General features: G+C 36.1%; 2 protein-coding genes across 6 annotated transcripts in view; both read right to left on the bottom strand.

Moving 5' to 3' along the window:
• The window catches only part of LOC132161075 (gamma-aminobutyric acid receptor subunit gamma-3), a 140219-nt gene extending 134517 nt beyond the window's left edge, over positions 1 to 5702 (bottom strand). For 2 of the 3 annotated variants that reach the window (XM_059570878.1, XM_059570877.1), the window contains exons 1-2: positions 4992 to 5702; positions 3072 to 3220 (exon numbers count right to left, since the gene is read on the bottom strand). In XM_059570878.1, the coding sequence (XP_059426861.1) occupies positions 3072 to 3220; positions 4992 to 5044 (202 nt within the window). In that variant the 5' untranslated portion in view covers positions 5045 to 5702. The remainder of the gene's footprint in view (positions 1 to 3071; positions 3221 to 4991) is intronic. The other variant, XM_059570874.1, reaches the window with a different exon arrangement.
• Positions 5703 to 10631: 4929 nt separating this feature from the next.
• Positions 10632 to 17890, bottom strand: part of LOC132161074 (gamma-aminobutyric acid receptor subunit alpha-5-like) — a 35303-nt gene continuing 28044 nt past the window's right edge. For 2 of the 3 annotated variants that reach the window (XM_059570872.1, XM_059570871.1), the window contains exons 9-10: positions 17038 to 17249; positions 10632 to 12639 (exon numbers count right to left, since the gene is read on the bottom strand). In XM_059570872.1, coding sequence (XP_059426855.1) covers positions 12346 to 12639; positions 17038 to 17249 — 506 coding nt within the window. In that variant the 3' untranslated portion in view covers positions 10632 to 12345. Of the gene's footprint in view, positions 12640 to 17029; positions 17250 to 17890 lie in introns of all 3 variants that reach the window. The other variant, XM_059570873.1, reaches the window with a different exon arrangement.

Raw genomic sequence — 17890 nt, 5'->3', positions numbered from 1 at the left:
ACTGGAATGTTTAAGACTGACTTAAATGTACTATTAATCACAGGCATTCCCGGCACAATAATCAAGTCAAATCTTGTGGATGAGTTCGAGGACAACATCGTGGATATTCAGGTAATTGGAAATGAGAAGGGTTTACAGAAGCTCCACTTATCATAACAGGCATAAGAATAGAATGGAAAAAAATAACCACTTTATAGGCTTGAACAACCTCTGAGTCAGTAAAACGCAATATTATGACAGTACCAATATGCAGTGGAAAAAGTGGAAAACAGTGTCTGTATGTTTCTGCAATAAAATCATCTGCAGGGATTTTCCATGGTGAAAACGCAATCAATATTTTTTAAATTTAATTGAGGGAGGTTTATTGAACAAAGTTGTGATTTATGTCCAAATGAAAGGAGGACTCTACAAAGGAAATTATTAATATGTTTATATCAGGCTTAATTTGTGTCCAACAAGAACCTGGAAATATTTTCATAGAGTGCTGATGTTATAAGGTAGAGTTGGGCAATAAACAATATCATACAGAGATCTAGCAGCCTATCACACAGCAACAGCTAGTCATTCTGTGTCAATAATAAGTCTGCATGTTCTGCACGAATGCATGGAGTAATTTTGTCCACCACACAAACTCTTAACACCTGTGAGACTCACAGTGTTTGTAGCATCTGATGTCTGAATACATGAGGATATGAACACATGAACGTCACCTTGAGAAAAACTATTATCAAATACACAACGCAATTTAAGGATCTTCACAACATAATAATAATAACAATAATAATAATTATAATTTTTAGGAATATGATACAACCAAGATATTTTGCAACCATCATTGCAAATCTTATCTGACAAAAAAATAAATAAAAATAAAAATGTTTTGTTGTAAATTAATTGTTATATTTTCACATGATTACATTTTTGAAGATTAATTCAATTGTTAAAGTTTTAACAATTAATTTCATTAGATTAGAAATAAATTTGATTTCAATTATAAAACAGAAAAATTCATACAACTCAGAAAAATAAAATGGATTTCTTTGGTGGCTAAAAGTTAGCTTACTTTGTGGAATTTAATTGTGAACAAACAAGTTATGTTTACATTCATTCTCATGGTCTAACAAACATGTGGAAAGCATTTCTTTCCCCAATAACGGTGTTGTGATAAATATTGATATTGTACGATACGGAAATAAATACTGTGATAATATTTTGGCCATACCACCTAGCTCTATTATATCAAATATCAGACGACCTTGAGGAGTTGTTTGTTTTTAATCTATTATGAATCATAATAGGTATTTGCGCTATTTGCAGCAAAGCAATCATACCTGCTGATTCAATATACACAACTCATCATGAAGTTGAAAAGAACAACATAACAGAAAACCTTAATACACAAATGCTAGCAGATAAATAATTATTGAAAAAAAGAGGATTCATTATCTGCACTCTATTCTTGTCCTTCATAAACAACTTGCATGTGAAAACGGTTAAAGAGCTATTTTTTTTTCTAGCTACAAATTTTGCACGGAGAAAAACAACAACAAGGAAACTACATTTCTGACTCACAACAGTCTAAAGTGGTGTTAAAGCAAAAAAGAGAGAAAGAACAAATGAAAGTGTGTGTGTGTGTGTGTGTGTGTGTGTGTGTGTGTGTGTGTGTGTGTGTGTGTGTGTGTGTGTGTGTGTGTGGATGAGAGAGAGTTGAAATAGAAGGTCCAGTTGTAGGAAGTATATTAGATACCCTTTCATTGACCCACTCTTCATTTGAGCTGAGAGATCTGAGACATGCCCACCATCTCCGTTCCTCAGTTTCTGGGGACTTCACTGGAATATTTCGACTTCCTTAAGAGTGTCTCATGTAGCTGTCTTCATACATAGTATTACTGCCATTCAGTGGCATTCTTGATTATATAGCAGTACAGTTCTCTCCAGACAGACTGAGCTACAAAAGTGAAAAACAAAAGCTATTTCACGGCAAGGTGGTTTGGAGCCAATATGCTTGATTTGTGTGGGTTGTTGTAGGTGTGGTGTGTGTGTGTAAGAGAGCACATAAACTTTGTCTTCCTCTTAGAAATCAGACATTAGTATAAGAAATATAATTTGGAGATTGTCATCCATCAAACATTGAGGTTGTTCTTCTCATTGAAAGGAAACAAAACATGTAGAAACGGTGAGATTTTTGCAGGGATAGGCATTCTAAAATGCTTCAAATCCAATAAGATTCAATATATCACAACGATGCCACAAAACCAATAACAGACCTGACAGATGTGTCAAGAGCGGTTGTGATGTTCTGCGGTGACATCTCAGATGAAGTACAGAATGTGCTGCTTGGAATGCAGATTGTGATTTCCTCTCATGGCACTCTATTTAGTTGCATTTACTAGAAAATAGCATCAATCTCAACCCTGAGATATGTTGAGAAATGAAAATTTCATGTTATTCTGACAGAACGCCTGAAGTTTCCTGACGGATCCATGAATCCTGCACTCCTGCACACTTTAAGCTAATATAACTCTTGAAACTCATGAAAACAAGCAAATCTGTGAGATAACATGCAAAAGTGGATTGTAGTGCAGTCTGTAAGACTGTTAAGAGCACTGCGTGGTAGAAGAAAAAAAAAAGGAGAGAAAAACCATGAAATGAGTGTATAAACAAGTAGAAAATCATGGGAAAATATTCCACTGCTCCAGGAATTCAATTACTTAATGCAACACCATAAACCCGCTGCTAACTCTCAGTGTCTCTCAAACAGTGAATACATTTGACATTTTTATTCTTCATAGTATAAGGAAAATGGTGTCGCTTAGTGTAATTTGCAGGTGTAGTCTCTACCACAGTGTGAAGCTAATGCACTTCACCAGTTTACAAAAACATGAATTGTTGGGGTAAACACAGCAGTTGGACTTTAAAGTAAATTCAGTTTATGTATATGACATAGATTTGTAAATGGAGATCCAAGATGAGTAAGGCTGAAGGCAGTAAAGCTAAATGGATTTCAGAACCATGGACAGCTCAATGCAGCTCCACAGAGTCCTCAATACTGCATTTAGAAAACCACTTACCTCCGATATCTGGCCGCAGCTTTTTGTCATACTCCTTTAGTAGGTTGTTTAGTATTTGCGTTGCATCTGTCTCGTGGGTTTTGGGGGCCAACATTTGATTCACAGTAACATCGTCATACTCATCATCCTCAGAAGCGGCTGTTTGAGAACTGAAGAAATAAAAGAAAATGTATTCCACAGGTCATGGTTGAGGTCTTTTACTATGTCTCAACTTGTCAATAATCAACTGTTTTGAAAACAATAATTAAAATATCTATGTCAGAATTGAATAGTTACAGCAATGTGGAATAGCAGAAACATATTATTCCCCATTTAAAAAAAAATGAGGAGTAGTAAGCAATCAGACAATAAAACCAATATAGAAGTAGAAACCAATTCACAGTTGCACTCTCATAAAAATGCCAGTTAAAAGCTGGATTTCCCAAAGCACTCAGTAGAACTTCAGTCACAAGTACAGTTAGTTAGACTTATTCACCACGGCATGTTTCCCAAAAGCATCATTATCCAAGTAGCATGTAAAAAGTTCAAACATTAGCCTCTGATCAGACATAAGTCCATTACATGCAATTTAATAGGGATTTTTCTCTTTTTTCCTCCACATTTTAGTAGAGACCAAAGTGCTTATTAAATTACATTAATACATTTTGTTTACAGTAAAACCATTGCACACTATATCAATCCCACTTGAGACACATAAATACAAGGTATAACTTTCTGTAGGCCTACTTTGACAAGCTTAAGTAACTAACTGCAACAGAGAGACAATATATACTTAATTATGATAGGTATTTAACAAAGAAAGAAATATAATCCTGCAAAAATAAATACACAAAAACACAGAGATTAGCAGATAATTGGCTTGAATATTATTACTATAAAAATATATCTTAATGCATATAATGATTACGGAGTTGGCATTTTGTCAGTAGATAAATCAAAAGATAGAATAAGATATAGAAACAAAATTATAGTCATCTGACACTAAAATATTAAAATAATAGCCAACTGTTTGATCTCTACAAATAAACAATAAGCAAACAAAAAAAATTTAATATTAACATATTAGATTTGAATAAGAGTGTGCTAAATGAGTGACTCTTCCTTCAACAAGGATAGGTTCGTATCTAATCCATTAGCCTTGTCTGTACCAAGACATATTCACATATTGCATGATATCTATATGTGTGTGTGTGTGTGTGTGTGTGTGTGTGTGTGTGTGTGTATGATGCACTTCTCTTGCAAATCATTAATTACAAATTGATCAAATTCTTGCCAGATCAAAGTCATTTCCAAAATGTAATTTGGAACTGTTTAACAACTTGAAGCACCTCGACACAAAATAACATTCGATTTCCACGTTTGCCAGCATTTCCACCCTGTTTTCTGGCTAGGAAGACAAACTTTCGGACATAGGCTACTTAGTTCAGCACCTTTGGAACTGACAGCCACAGTAACGACGCACAGATGCGTTATCTCCACCGTGAAATAACGTGCGACTTTAGTTGAGGTTAATTTAAAAGCCTGATTTGAAACATCATCAGAAAACCCAGACAAAACCAATCTCACAGAAGACACCTACAAAGATGCAGTTAAGAAAATAGACAATAGAGATTTATGTCTTCTATGATTGTTGATATTGCGCTGATGATATTGCGCTATAATAATAATAATAATATAATAATAATAATAAACTACTTATGCAAAGATTGAAATAAAGATACACAAAGTCTTTTGAACTTATTAAATAGCACAAATCAAAAGACCTATTCCTAAAGTTAGGTGCTCAGTGCGTACATCAAATCTACATTTTCGGATTGGTGATTATGTGGCATCATGCTAGACTGTGCATAAGAAAACAGCAACAGAATTAGCGTTACCCTTATGAACAATTAAGACAAAGAGGGTCGCAAAGTCACTTACCATGCACGAAACACTGACAGAAGTAAGAAGTAGAGGAACAATTTGGTGAACATGTTTTAGGTGAGATTGACTCCGTGTTGAATGTGGCACACTGCACGGAGACGCTTCTAAGAAGAAAAAAGTGACACAACTGCAGCCTTTTCTTCCAGGCTCAATTAAAACAGTGGCGAGTAGTCGAGGTTACTATAGTCCAACGGGAATGGTAAAACCTCCTCGGCTAGTGTCCGGTGCTCAATGTTCACTTACATTGGCAATTAGCGGGATCAAATAATAGATCTGCTCCTTGAAGTTGCGCTGCTTTCGATTGCACCACCAGATACACATACTGACGTTCACACAGAGGCAGAGGCAAACTTCCCAAGTGGACACCTTCAAACCCCAAACGCATCCGCTAGTTTCTCCAAATTACGTTACGTCATTAAAAAAAAAGTCTGTCTTCCCAGACGCTTTGGCGAAACTTCAGTCCTCTTCTGGTACAGCGTCAGAATGCTTCGAGGAGAGACATTAAAAGCGGCTGTTTACAGTATCGCTATCAGCTAGGTAAATGATTACCGAGCGGACTGTGTTCGAAATGCAAATTGGCGCGTAATTGCTGTAATTACTTTGCACGTGCATTGATCGCAGCGCGATTAACCCGATAATAGAGCAAGATTGAGGGTGAAGAAAATGTCATCAGCCAATTTGGAATCGAATAAATTACTACAGGGTATTATTCACTTTGATGTTGATGGCATAAATATAGTGACAAATGCATTTTTCTGTAAGTTACCATTTGCCGTATTATTGTGACATATCATTCGTCATTCTTTAGTTCTTTGTTTTACTATCTGAGACGGATATTTATAACTACTGCTGCTAATTTAACATTTAAAGCTAGAGAAACGTCTATCCATACGTTGTCCTCGCGTTGTTGTGTCTGTAGCTATGTGAGCAGGTGCACATATGCTGTATAATATTGGAGAGACAGCGCCGACATTTATCACCACAGGCAGCTCCCAGTCGCCCACGCACTTTGGAAAAAAAACACAAGCCCCTTTCTCTCTAGCTTTGCTCTGCGTGTTGTGAGAATTTTTCCTCAGACTTCTCTCTAGAAGGTTCAGTATCTGTGTACTCTAAGCACGCCAAAGGCAAATCTACTTTTGAATATTTTAAACGAGTCCTTTGTCATTTTGGCGTAATGTAAATAAATAAATAACAAGAATAATAATAACGAGTACCAATTCGAAACGCTAGCACCACCCGATTTTAATTTCTAACATTGCCATTGTTTCAAACAGGATTCCCCGTGCATTCCCCCGTCTACCATTGTTCAGCCAAACAGATCGTCCCGCCCCAAACGCACGCTATTGGGTGAATCTTCGACGTGCTTGTCGGGAACAAATGTTTGGTAACCCCATATCGCACCAGTCATTTAATTTTTTAGGAGAAATCATTAGTTCTTTATCTTTGAATATAGGATAAAGTATGTTAACATTTTCATAACACATAAAACTACATGTCGAACCACTTTGTTTCCAAGTTATTATGACGGTATGGTGTCTCCCTTTTGGGGGGTAAGTGAGAACATGAACTCGGCCAGTTCAAATGCATGATAGACTATCCTCTTGTGGCGGATTGCAGAAATGCAGATAGGAAGTGCAGCAGAGATTAAACCACAGTACATACTGAACCAAATACAAGGGAAGAATAAAAAGAGTGCAGCTGACCACAGGGTAAATGATGTGACAAGAAAACTGCCTGCACTGTCAAATATTTAAACTCACTAAAATTAAAAACATAACTTTTGATGTACAAAGTGGTGTCAAACCCTCAAGTGAAAAAAACCCTAGCTCTTTTAAGACCACTTTGAATTTCAGCTAATCAAGTTGAAACACACACACACACACAAACCTCATAAGTAAAATGAATAAAATCAAATAGAAGAAATGAATACAACTTGATGAAAACAAAGACATTCTGAATAATAATGATACAATTATTACAGTGTACAAGTGTTTTGAATACTATGCTTTTACAGCATTGTCAGTTTCGACATCTCAGTGCACACTGTTTTCCTAATGAATGTTGTTCAGTTGCTTTGACGCAATGTATTTTGTTTAAAGCGCTATATAAATAAAGGTGACTTGACTTAAATTGTGTATGATCAACACGTTATCTGTCAACAAGCATGTCACTATCACTTTAAATGGTTAGCTGTCATCTTTGCACAATAGATTACAGTTTTTTCTGAATGCTACAGCGCTAATCGTGATTCTTGTAGCACAATTTCTAAAGCTATTAATACGTATAGCAAAACCACTCACTGAGTTTGCAAAAGTAAAAGCACAAACACTGCTTTGCACTCAGTTTGCAATTTTGTAACACACACTTTGCAAAACTGTAGGCACAATTCACTGCACAACACTCTTTTTGCAGAACTTTAAACACAACTCACTGCTTACACTCAATTACCAAATTTCTAACACACTCCTCGCAAAATTATACACATGTATGGCTATCATTAACACTATTTTGCCAACTGTCTGGCACACTTTCACATGTGAAAACTGTTTTAGATAATTAGTTCACTTTGCAATCAGCCTAAGCACTATAAATAAGCCACAGGTAAGCTGTCTGTGTGGAGTACAATGGAAGGAGCAGTAAGAGTGAGAAGAGTGAGAATCAGAGGAGGCCGAGGAGGCCGAGGGAGAGGACGTGGAGGTGAAGAAGTTGGAGGAAGAGGATGTGGAGGTGAAGAAGCGAGAGGGTTAGAGGAAGTTAGAGGAAGAGGACAAGGAGGAGCAAGAATAGGACGAGGAGGGGAAAGAGGAAGGGTAAGAAGAGTAAGAAATAAAATAACTGATGACATCAGAGCTACAATAGTGGACCATGTCATCAACCATGGGATGACCCTGAGGGAAGCTGGCCAACGGCTTCAGCCTAATTTGAGCCGCTACACTTTTGGAAGCATCATTAGGACATTTCGAAATGAGAATCGGTAAGTACTTTGTAGCACTGCCATACTCTGAGAAACACAAGAGTACCATACATGCAAAAATACTGAAATTGTTACTTTACAGAATTGCTAGACGTCCAGATGTTCGGGGCAGAGGAAGATTGTTCACTCCAGAGCAAGAGACCCATATAGTGAACATGGTGATTGCCAATAATGCAATAAGACTGCGCAAAATACAGCAGCGCATAATTGATAATGACACCATCTTTCAAAATATACACAGTGTAAGCATTTCTGCACTAAGTCGTGTACTTGCGCGCCACAGAATAAGAATGAAGCAAATTTACAGAGTTCCTTTCGAGAGAAACACAGAAACGTGTAAAGCAACTGCGATATAACTATGTGCAGGTAAGCTATAGTGTCATTGGTTCTGAATTTGGAAGTGCATACTGTAGTGCTGTGCATGGGCCTGATGTGTTGCATTTGTTTTGTCTTGTCCAGAGAGTGATGGAACTTGAAGCAGATGCCATGGGACATGAGCTACTTTTTGTAGATGAGGCCGGTTTTAACCTCAGTAAAACCAGGAGACGTGGCAGGAACATTACTGGACACCGTGCCATCATCAATGTCCCAGGACAACGTGGTGGTAACATAACCATGTGTGCAGCTATAAGCCAAAATTGTGTTGTTCACCATCATGCAACCATAGGCCCATACAACACTGCACACATTATTGCATTCCTGGACACCTTACATGACATGCTCACTGTTCAGAGACCAGAGCATACCCGATATCTCATCATATGGGACAATGTTAGTTTCCATAGGGCTGCTTTGGTCCGCAACTGGTTTACAGACCACCCATCCTTCATGGCACTCAACCTCCCTCCATATTCTCCATTCTTAAATCCCATCGAGGAGTTCTTCTCTGCCTGGCGCTGGAAAGTGTACGACCGTCATCCTCATCAACAGGTAGCCCTTTTACAGGCAATGGAGGAGGCATGTGGAGATATTGACCAGGCATCATGTCAGGCCTGGATACGGCATTCAAAGAGATATTTTCCCCGGTGCCTTGGACTGGAGGATATCACATGCGATGTGGACGAAATTTTGACCCAGAAAGATGACATGATGTAGGCTGATTGTCTTTTTTTTTCTTTTTTTTTTTTTTTTGTGAAATTACTATTTTGTGTTCTGACTTTATCTTGGTTTTGATGAGTGTGAATAAACACCAATACTTGAAGTTTGAATCCTTGTATGTTTACATGACACTATGACAAAAGTATGACCTCAAATTGACATCTGTACACAGAGAAAGCAAAAGCCAGATGTGTTTTGTATTCATACCATCAGTGTGTAGTTGGCACATTGTGTGCTTAGTAGATGATGGCTTGTGTTTACTGTTTGATACGAAAGCACAATTTTTACGAAGGTGTGAAGAGTTAATCTAGCTGTGTTCGCTTTTGCAAGAGAACTACAATGTTTTGATAATTGGGTGAAAGGTTTTCTTATTTGTGTGTAGAGTTTTTCAAAAATAGCCAATAGTTACAAAAAATGTGCTTCAAACTGTAAATCAAATAAATTCCATAACCAAAACCCCTTTTAATACCAAAATGCATTTTCAGCATTAGAATATGCAATCTATGGGTTTTTCTCATTAATACAATGAAAACAACTGGGTTTCTCTTCATGAGACAAACATAAATCTGTAATGACATATCTGAGTGACAGCTTCTCAACTGTATACTAGTGCAATTCCGGTCCGGCACTAGGAATGGGATTCCAAGCTCTCACTTCACCACTCATGGGATTAAAGGTTTAAGGTCCATTGGCATGCTGTGTATTATTGTGTGAGAGTTGAGATTAGTATATTGGAGTGGTTTACACTTGCCTTACATGTATTAATATGAAGTAAAGGTTTTCTCTAAACCCACAACAAGAGTGCAACATGTCAAATAAATGTCAGTGTGTCTCTAAAACAAAATAACAACATACTTTCATAAAGCATACTTAAGAATGGTGACATATACAGTGTACGTAAATGCACAGAATACACAAATATCTCATTTGTATATTCTATTACGCAAACAGAACACAGCTGCCAGTTTCCAGCAATATGCTAGCATATAATACCACACATTTAATGCAGAAATGCAAATACTTGATCGCACTGGTGCTGGTTTAATTCAAAACCATGTATAGGAGCACTGGTTGGAAAAGCAACTTAAGTGAAGCTAAATCCTTCACAAACAGATGTGGGCCAGATGTTGCTGGCACACAGGACCAGAGGAAAGATTCCGTATCCTCCCTGCTCCAGGAACTCTAGTCTTGGTAGGTGCATGCGTGTGTGTTTTGTATAATACCAGGTAGAATCCTTCTTCCACAGTTACAGTGGCTTCTGCAGCAACTGTTCCATTAGGAAAATATCATACTTATCTTCATATGCATGTCTTATTGCCATGATCCTGTGAAGAGCAGACATGAACCCAATAAACATAAAACCCCTGCAATCCCATGGCACATGGTCCAGCATTAACCAAAGCAAACAAACTGCATAATTTTTTTTTTTTAATGTAAATAATGTCTTTGTTGATCATTGATCATATTCGACTGGCTTTCACATTCTAGGTCAGGTTAGTTGTAAAGATTTGCAATTAAGATACATATTTTGAGCAACTCAAACAGGAAGTGATCACAGAAGTTGGTCAAGAAACATATCAGGCAGAATTTATTGCTTCATACATGTATGCTTTGAGAAACATCTGTAAATTTCTGGAAACATCCATTTTTGTAAAAGGGCACATTACTGACTCACTGAACTCTTTTAATGATTCATTTTCCTTTAGGCCTGAGTGGCCTACAGAGGAGCTTAATGGCTCTCATAGTTGGACTCTTAATGAGCTACACATCATCCGTGGGGTCACTAAGTTCTTTGTGCCGTGTCACTTTCATTTAACAAGTTCAGAATAGAATGATTACAGGATAAAACCTGAATCCTTCAGAGTCGCACTTTCACACTAACAAGGTCATTGTTCGCTTCTCCATTTCATTCCCCAAATAAGCAGCCATGCGTTTCAGTTGAAGGCCAGAGATTGCAATATGGTGTGACATTTCAGTTTCAACAAGATCCATTTTAACATGCTTGACAACAGCAGGTTGCTCCTTTCTGCTCTATACCTGACCTTTCTCTCTCTTTTAGAATCTGAAAAATGTATGAGTTATTCAATGTAAATGTTTCTTTCATTTTTTTCCAGACCTTTTTTCCTGATCATTTCACATTAGTCTACATGGTAGCGCAAAGAAAATATCACTAGGTGTCAACATTTAAGGCATTTGCTGACTCGATCCAATCTCAAAACCCACTGACCAATTTACAACACAGAGAAAAGTAAGATAACGGCTGACAGCATGAAAAGCCAAGTCAGAAACTATTGACTGTGAAGAAATGCCACATTCTGTCAAAGCCTACAATATTTCACAATACAATCTGTTTTTTAGCCATCATTCATGTCGCTTTGGCTGCACATCAGAGTAGCGTATCAGAACCATTTTCAGCTCTTCCTCACTAATGTTAAGTCACATCTACGTTAAAAGCAAAGCATTCACAAGCTATGTACAAATGATTTGAGTCTTAGCTGCAACCCGACCTTGTTCACCTTGCAGGATATCTTGGTCTAAGTGTGAAAAGCTGCCTAAGGTGCACAATTCTATTTAGCTACTTCTAAAAAGCTTAGAAAAAAAAAAGGACAAAAGAAAGTGAAATCAGTAATTTAAGGGCATTCCCGAACACTCGTATGAAAAAATCCCTCTGAAGGCAACATTTTTAGCAAGGCTAAAAACTTAGCATGGCATCTGTCTGCCTCATACCATTGATGCTAAAGCTTTTAAACAAAGAACAGAAGCTTCAAGTCCATTAATACAAAGCAAGAGTTTCTTTATAAGCAATTACCCATTGCAACATAGTAGAAAATGTTTTTTTGCATAGCATTTGGCCTTGGTGTACTTCTTTTCATAAAATCTTTTTTTTTTTTTTATACTGTGATAAATGTTGATGCCAAATGCATTGATTTTTGTTCACGTCCCTTGGAAACTCCATGACTGAAATGGTAGCTTTTGTGGCACTCAATTCATTGAAAGATGAATGCAATAACCAGTAGAAACCAGGGAAATATAAAGTAGGAATTCAAGGAAAATATGGCAATTATATTCCCATAGAGCTTTGAATCTATCATGCAATTTATGATGTGAGGAGGAAACTTCAACAGGAGCACTCCTCTTTAGATTAGCGAAGTGAGAGTTGCAGTAAATAAGTGCTCGACATCGTTTTTTGCAGGGTCAGCTTGTCGTTGAATACTGAAGTGGAGAAGAAAAATAGGTTGTGCATGGAAAGTTGCAGTGGTGTTGAGGATTTTGCGTTGGCTAAACGGCTCCTTTAATAACTGGTTCCCTGTTGAGGTATGTGGCCCAGTAGACCAAGTTAAAAGTGCCAAAGAGGACAGGGAACACAATCCGGGACATCTTGTCAATTTTGCTGACGCTGTTGTAGGTCTTTTTGGGGTCCATTGCAGGCTTGGTCTCAGCGCTTTTCAACTGGACAGTGGTGCTGTTGGAGATTGTTGAGATAGCAGCATCCTTCGTGACGTTAGGGGTGAAGTTAACTCCAGACGAACAGGCATTGTTGGGCTTTTTGGTGAGTGCCAGTGGGTCTTTTTTCTGTGAAAGGTGAAGACATTGTTATAGTCAGGAGATTTTAAATAAGGTTGTCAATGTAAGAACAAAGTTGCCAACTATCTGCTCAGAGAAAGCCCAGATAATGAACCAGTTTGAAGGTCATAACCTTCTAATTAAAGGCGAAATACAGTCATGGTTAATAGACATCTGAGTCTGAACATTAAACAATGGCCTCTGCAGGGACAGCAGAAGAGATTAATTAATAAGGTGACAGTATAATAATGGAGCGGTCAAAACTGCGGTTAAGACAAAAGTGGATTGAACTTGACTCACTCAAGGGTACATGCAAATGACTTTGAGGCACTTTTTTTTTCAAGTGAAATATAATTTAGTTTATCAGTTACACATCTTCTTGCTCATCTTGTTCATCTATAAAAGTTACAATGCTTTCAATGACATTTCTCAACAATCAGTGTAAGTACTTTAGATAGAAAAGAGAATAAGCAGCAGTTATAACTCTAAAATCCTAATGGCGTGACATGCAGCCAAGTATGGTGACCCATACTCGAAATTCATGCTCTGCATTTAACCCATCCAAATATCACACACACAGCAGTGAACACACCCGGAGCAGCCATTTATGCTGCAGCACCCAGGAAACAGTTGGGGGTGCGGTGTCTTGCTTAAGGGCACCTCAGTTGTGGTATTGAAGGTGGAGAGAGCACTTAAAATTCATTCCCACCACCGACAAATCCTGCCGGCCAAAGACTCGAACTCGCAACCTTTGGATTAAGAGTCCAAAGCTCTAACCATTATGCCACGACTTCCCCTCCTGCTGTTTTGCTTTTATGTTCCAGTACTTTTAGGTGGGCAGAGGTAACCTTGTGTGGGTGGTGGACAAAAGGTTCTGAGCAGCTTCTAGCCAACCAATCTTTCCACAATTCATCTTTGATTAAAATAATATAGCTTCCAGGTGTAAAAGGGGGTGCAAACGCTTCTATTAAATAGTCCATGCAAGTCTGTGTGCTGTATTACATGTCTTCAGTCATAAGAAAGGAGTGAGAAACACCCAAATTTAAGTCAAGTTCATGTGAGAAATGTTCATTTGCAAATTAGTCTTGAACCATTTGATACGATTCACAATAACTGGGATGATCTTATTCGGAACAAAATAGAGTTGGAGTTCCTGAACTCACAGATTTTATGATCATTGAAAAGAATGATTATAACTGAGTAACTTGCGTAATTGCTGTAAAGAATTCAGAACACTTTTATGATACTTTCACACACACACACACACACACATACACACAGACACACACACACACACACACACACACATACACACACACACACACACATATACAATACAGACCAAAAGTTTGGAAACATTACTATTTTTAATGTTTTTGAAAGAAGTTTCTTCTGCTCATCAAGCCTGCATTTATTTGATCAAAAATACAGAAAAAACAGTAATATTGTGAAATATTATTACAACTTAAAATAATAGTTTTCTATTTGAATATACTTTTAAAAAATAATTTATTCCTGTGATGCAAAGCTGAATTTTCAGCATCATTACTCCAGCCTTCAGTGTCACATGTAACATCCAGTCTATCACATGATCATTTAGAAATCATTCTAATATTCTGATTTGAGTGTTGGAAACAGTTCTGCTGTCTAATATATTTGATGAATAAAAGGTTAAAAAGAACTGCATTTATTCAAAAAAGAAATTCTAATAATATATATTCTAATAATATATTTTCTTTACTATCACTTTTTATCAATTTAACACATCCTTGCTGAATAAATGTATTGATTTTATTTTTAAAAAAGAAAGAAAAAAATTACTGACCCTAAATTATTGACCAGTAGTGTATAATGTTATTACAAAATATTTATATTTTAAAAACATAGCTTCTTTTTTTTTTTTATTCATCAAAGTATCCTAAAAAAGTATCACATGTTCTGAAAAAATATTAAGCAGCAGAACTGTTTCCAACTTTGATAATGAAACATCATATTAAAATAATTTCTAAAGTATCATGTGATAATGATCCTAAAAATTCAGCTTTGCATCACATAAATAAATGATAATTTAAAGTATAATAAATTTAAAAACAATTATTTTAAATTGTAATAATATATCACAATATTACATTTTGTTCTGTATTTTTGATCAAATAAATGCAGGCTTGATGAGCAGAAGAAACTTCTTTTAAAAACATTAAAAATAGTAATGTTTCCAAACTTTTGGTCTGTACTGTATATATATACACAAATTTTTATTTTTAACTATCTACTTATTAAAGAATTCTGAAATATTATAATTTTTATGTAGAATTTGAATTTCTAAAAGATCATGTGGCACTGAAGTCTAGAGTAATGGCTGATGAAAATTCAGCTTTGCATCACAGGAATAAATTACATTTTAAAGAATATTCCAATAGAAATCTTATTTTAAATTATACAAATTTTCACAATATTTTTGTTTTTACTGTATTTGTTTTGGTGAGCAAAAGAGACACCTTTCAAAAACATAAAAAAAAATGTTTACAGACCTCAAACATTTGAATATCAGTGTGTGTGTGTGTGTGTGTGTGTGTGTGTGTGTGTGTGTGTGTGTGTGTGTGTGTGTGTATACATATATACAGTCATGCCAGTAATGAACAGTATTTTGTATACATCAACTCCTCTTTCTTAAAGAAGGGCACCACATCAGGGGCTCAGGGTTTTAGAAAAACACCTCCACAGGAGAGGAGGAATAAGTTGGTGTTTGATAAAAAACAAGTGAGGCTGACATTTAAGAAAGCTGTGCTGGAGGTCCAGATCTGACCTTCAGAGGTCTGACTGCAGAGCCTTTACTAACAAACTTAGCACAGTGTCATGTGCACTGCAGGGGCGTTCCCTCCGAGACGGCAAACGAGGCAATGTCTCCTCAAAAATTTGGATGACAAAATAATCAATATTACAAACATAAATCACAAATATTATACCGTATAGCATTAAAAGTATAAAACTCACTTGTTTTTATAAAGTAACACTGTCAAACAGCGACACCCGCAGGTAAAGTTACAACAGAGGCTTACCTCCCTTAAGTCCATAGACTTACAACAGAGACCCCTTAGCATGTGGTGACTTTTCTGGGTTGTAATTGAGAATGAATGGGAGAAAGTCACATGAGAGGAGGAACTGTCTCCATCGCGCTATAACTGGATATGATCGGTTATGATTGAATGTTATTGGTTCATGTGATAAATCCCGCCTCTTGTTCTCATGCGAACTCTCTGCCTGAATGAAGAAAATGATGGCATTATTGACAAATTATAAAGTAAAAAATTCTCCTACTCAGAAACCACTACTTTGTGTCATGTCAAAATAAAACTTGAAATAGTCTGAAAACGTGATGACTGCATCAGTTTGGAGCATTCAGCCTGATGAAACATACATCTTTGTGTCTGTGCCAGTGTTTACAGGACTTTTATGATGATGACTCAAAAATAAATTGACTATTAAAAAGAACTAATGTTAACAAACACAACTTTTGATTTTAATAGTGCATTAGCAAATGTTGAAATTAATATTAACTAAGATTAATAAATGCTGTAGAAGTAGGCTATTGGTTATTCTTAGTTCATTTTAACTAAAGTAGTTATCTAATATTAACTAATGAAACTTTATAGTAAATAGTTTCCAAAATATCTTTCAAATTGTTACTACCTTTAGTTTTTATTTTGGAATAAATATAAAACCACTATTAAATGTATAATTAGCATTAAAAATATTAAATAAAATGTAAAAAAAAATATAAAAATTTCAAAATAGAATTATATTTGTTATCTGTAATAAAATGTGAACAGATGTGTTTATTTAACCAGGAAAATGTGGCACCATTAAGTGTAACAGGGACTATATATATATATATATATATATAACTGCCTCAACTGGTGCACTGACTGCTCTTTGAATTCCGTTTGTCCACCGCAAATGAAAAATTACAATTTTCTGGATGAAAATAGATCTTGCATAAGGAGAAACCTGGCATTTACATGTACATCAAACAAGCAGCTATCAGAAATCTCAATGAAGTGTCAGGTCTGAAGGGCATTCTGGGTAAAGGCTAAATATTCATCCTGTAGAATTTCAAAATGTGACATCCATCAGCAGCAAACACAAATACAGCTCATCAAATAAAGCAGTTGACATTTGAGTTAGTGTCACCATCTGCAATGTTGTGACTGAGCACTCTCAAGCTGTTCAAGAGTCTCAAAACAATTAGAAAAAGCATATTATATAACCTTAATGTATTGAAACATTCGCGTCAAATAGAACTGAACTGTCATGTTTATGCAACTGCACTCAACAAAGACTCTTTCTGAGGTTTTAAGAGAGTTGAACACCATATATGCAGGAACACATGAAAACATACTAACTTACTTTAGGCTGCTGAGCCTCCAAGGCCTTCTTTCCATCCCAAGCCCAGCTGCGTTTGGTGAAGTAATTGACTGTGGCAAACTCAATGAGCGCAGAGAACACAAAGGCATAGCAAACAGCGATGAACCAATCCATTGCAGTGGCATATGCTACTTTGGGGAGAGAGTTGCGGGCGCTGATGCTGAGGGTGGTCATGGTCAACACTGTGGTCACACCTGTGGAGGACCAAACACATAGATTTAGGATATTATAAAATAAGGGCTCTCTAAAGCTGGTCAAAAATTTGGAATGATTCAGATTTCTTTTTTTAAATAAAGTCTCTTGTGCTCAGCAAGGCTGCATTTATTTGATAAAAAATACAGTAAAAACAGAAATATTATAAAATATTATTACAATTTAAAATAACTTTATATTTTAACCTATTCAGCTGAATTTTCAGCAGAAATTCCGCTAGTCAGTTCTTTCATTCAGCATGAACACATTTAAATTATCACAAGTGACATTAAAGACATTGATAATGTTACAGACGTTTTCTATTTTGAATAAATGCTGTTTTTTTTTTACTTTCTATTGATCAAAGAATCCAAAAAAAAAATGTATAATGGTTTCAACAAAAATATTAAGCAGCAAAAGCAAACAAAAAAAAAGCACCAATAAAATATAATAGCAATGAAGCACCAAATTAGGCATATCATCACGTGACACTGAAAACTGAAGTAATAGATGTTGAAAATCCAGCTTTGCCATCAAAGGAATAAATTACTTTTTTAAATATATTAAAATTAAACAGTTATTGTAAATTATAATATTCAAAAATTATTTTTGATTAAATATATGCAGCCTTGGTGAGCATAAG

This window comes from Carassius carassius, chromosome 17, assembly GCF_963082965.1.
Source record: "Carassius carassius chromosome 17, fCarCar2.1, whole genome shotgun sequence".
Lineage (NCBI taxonomy): Eukaryota > Metazoa > Chordata > Actinopteri > Cypriniformes > Cyprinidae > Carassius > Carassius carassius.
This window is presented reverse-complemented; position numbering and strand designations above follow the sequence as displayed.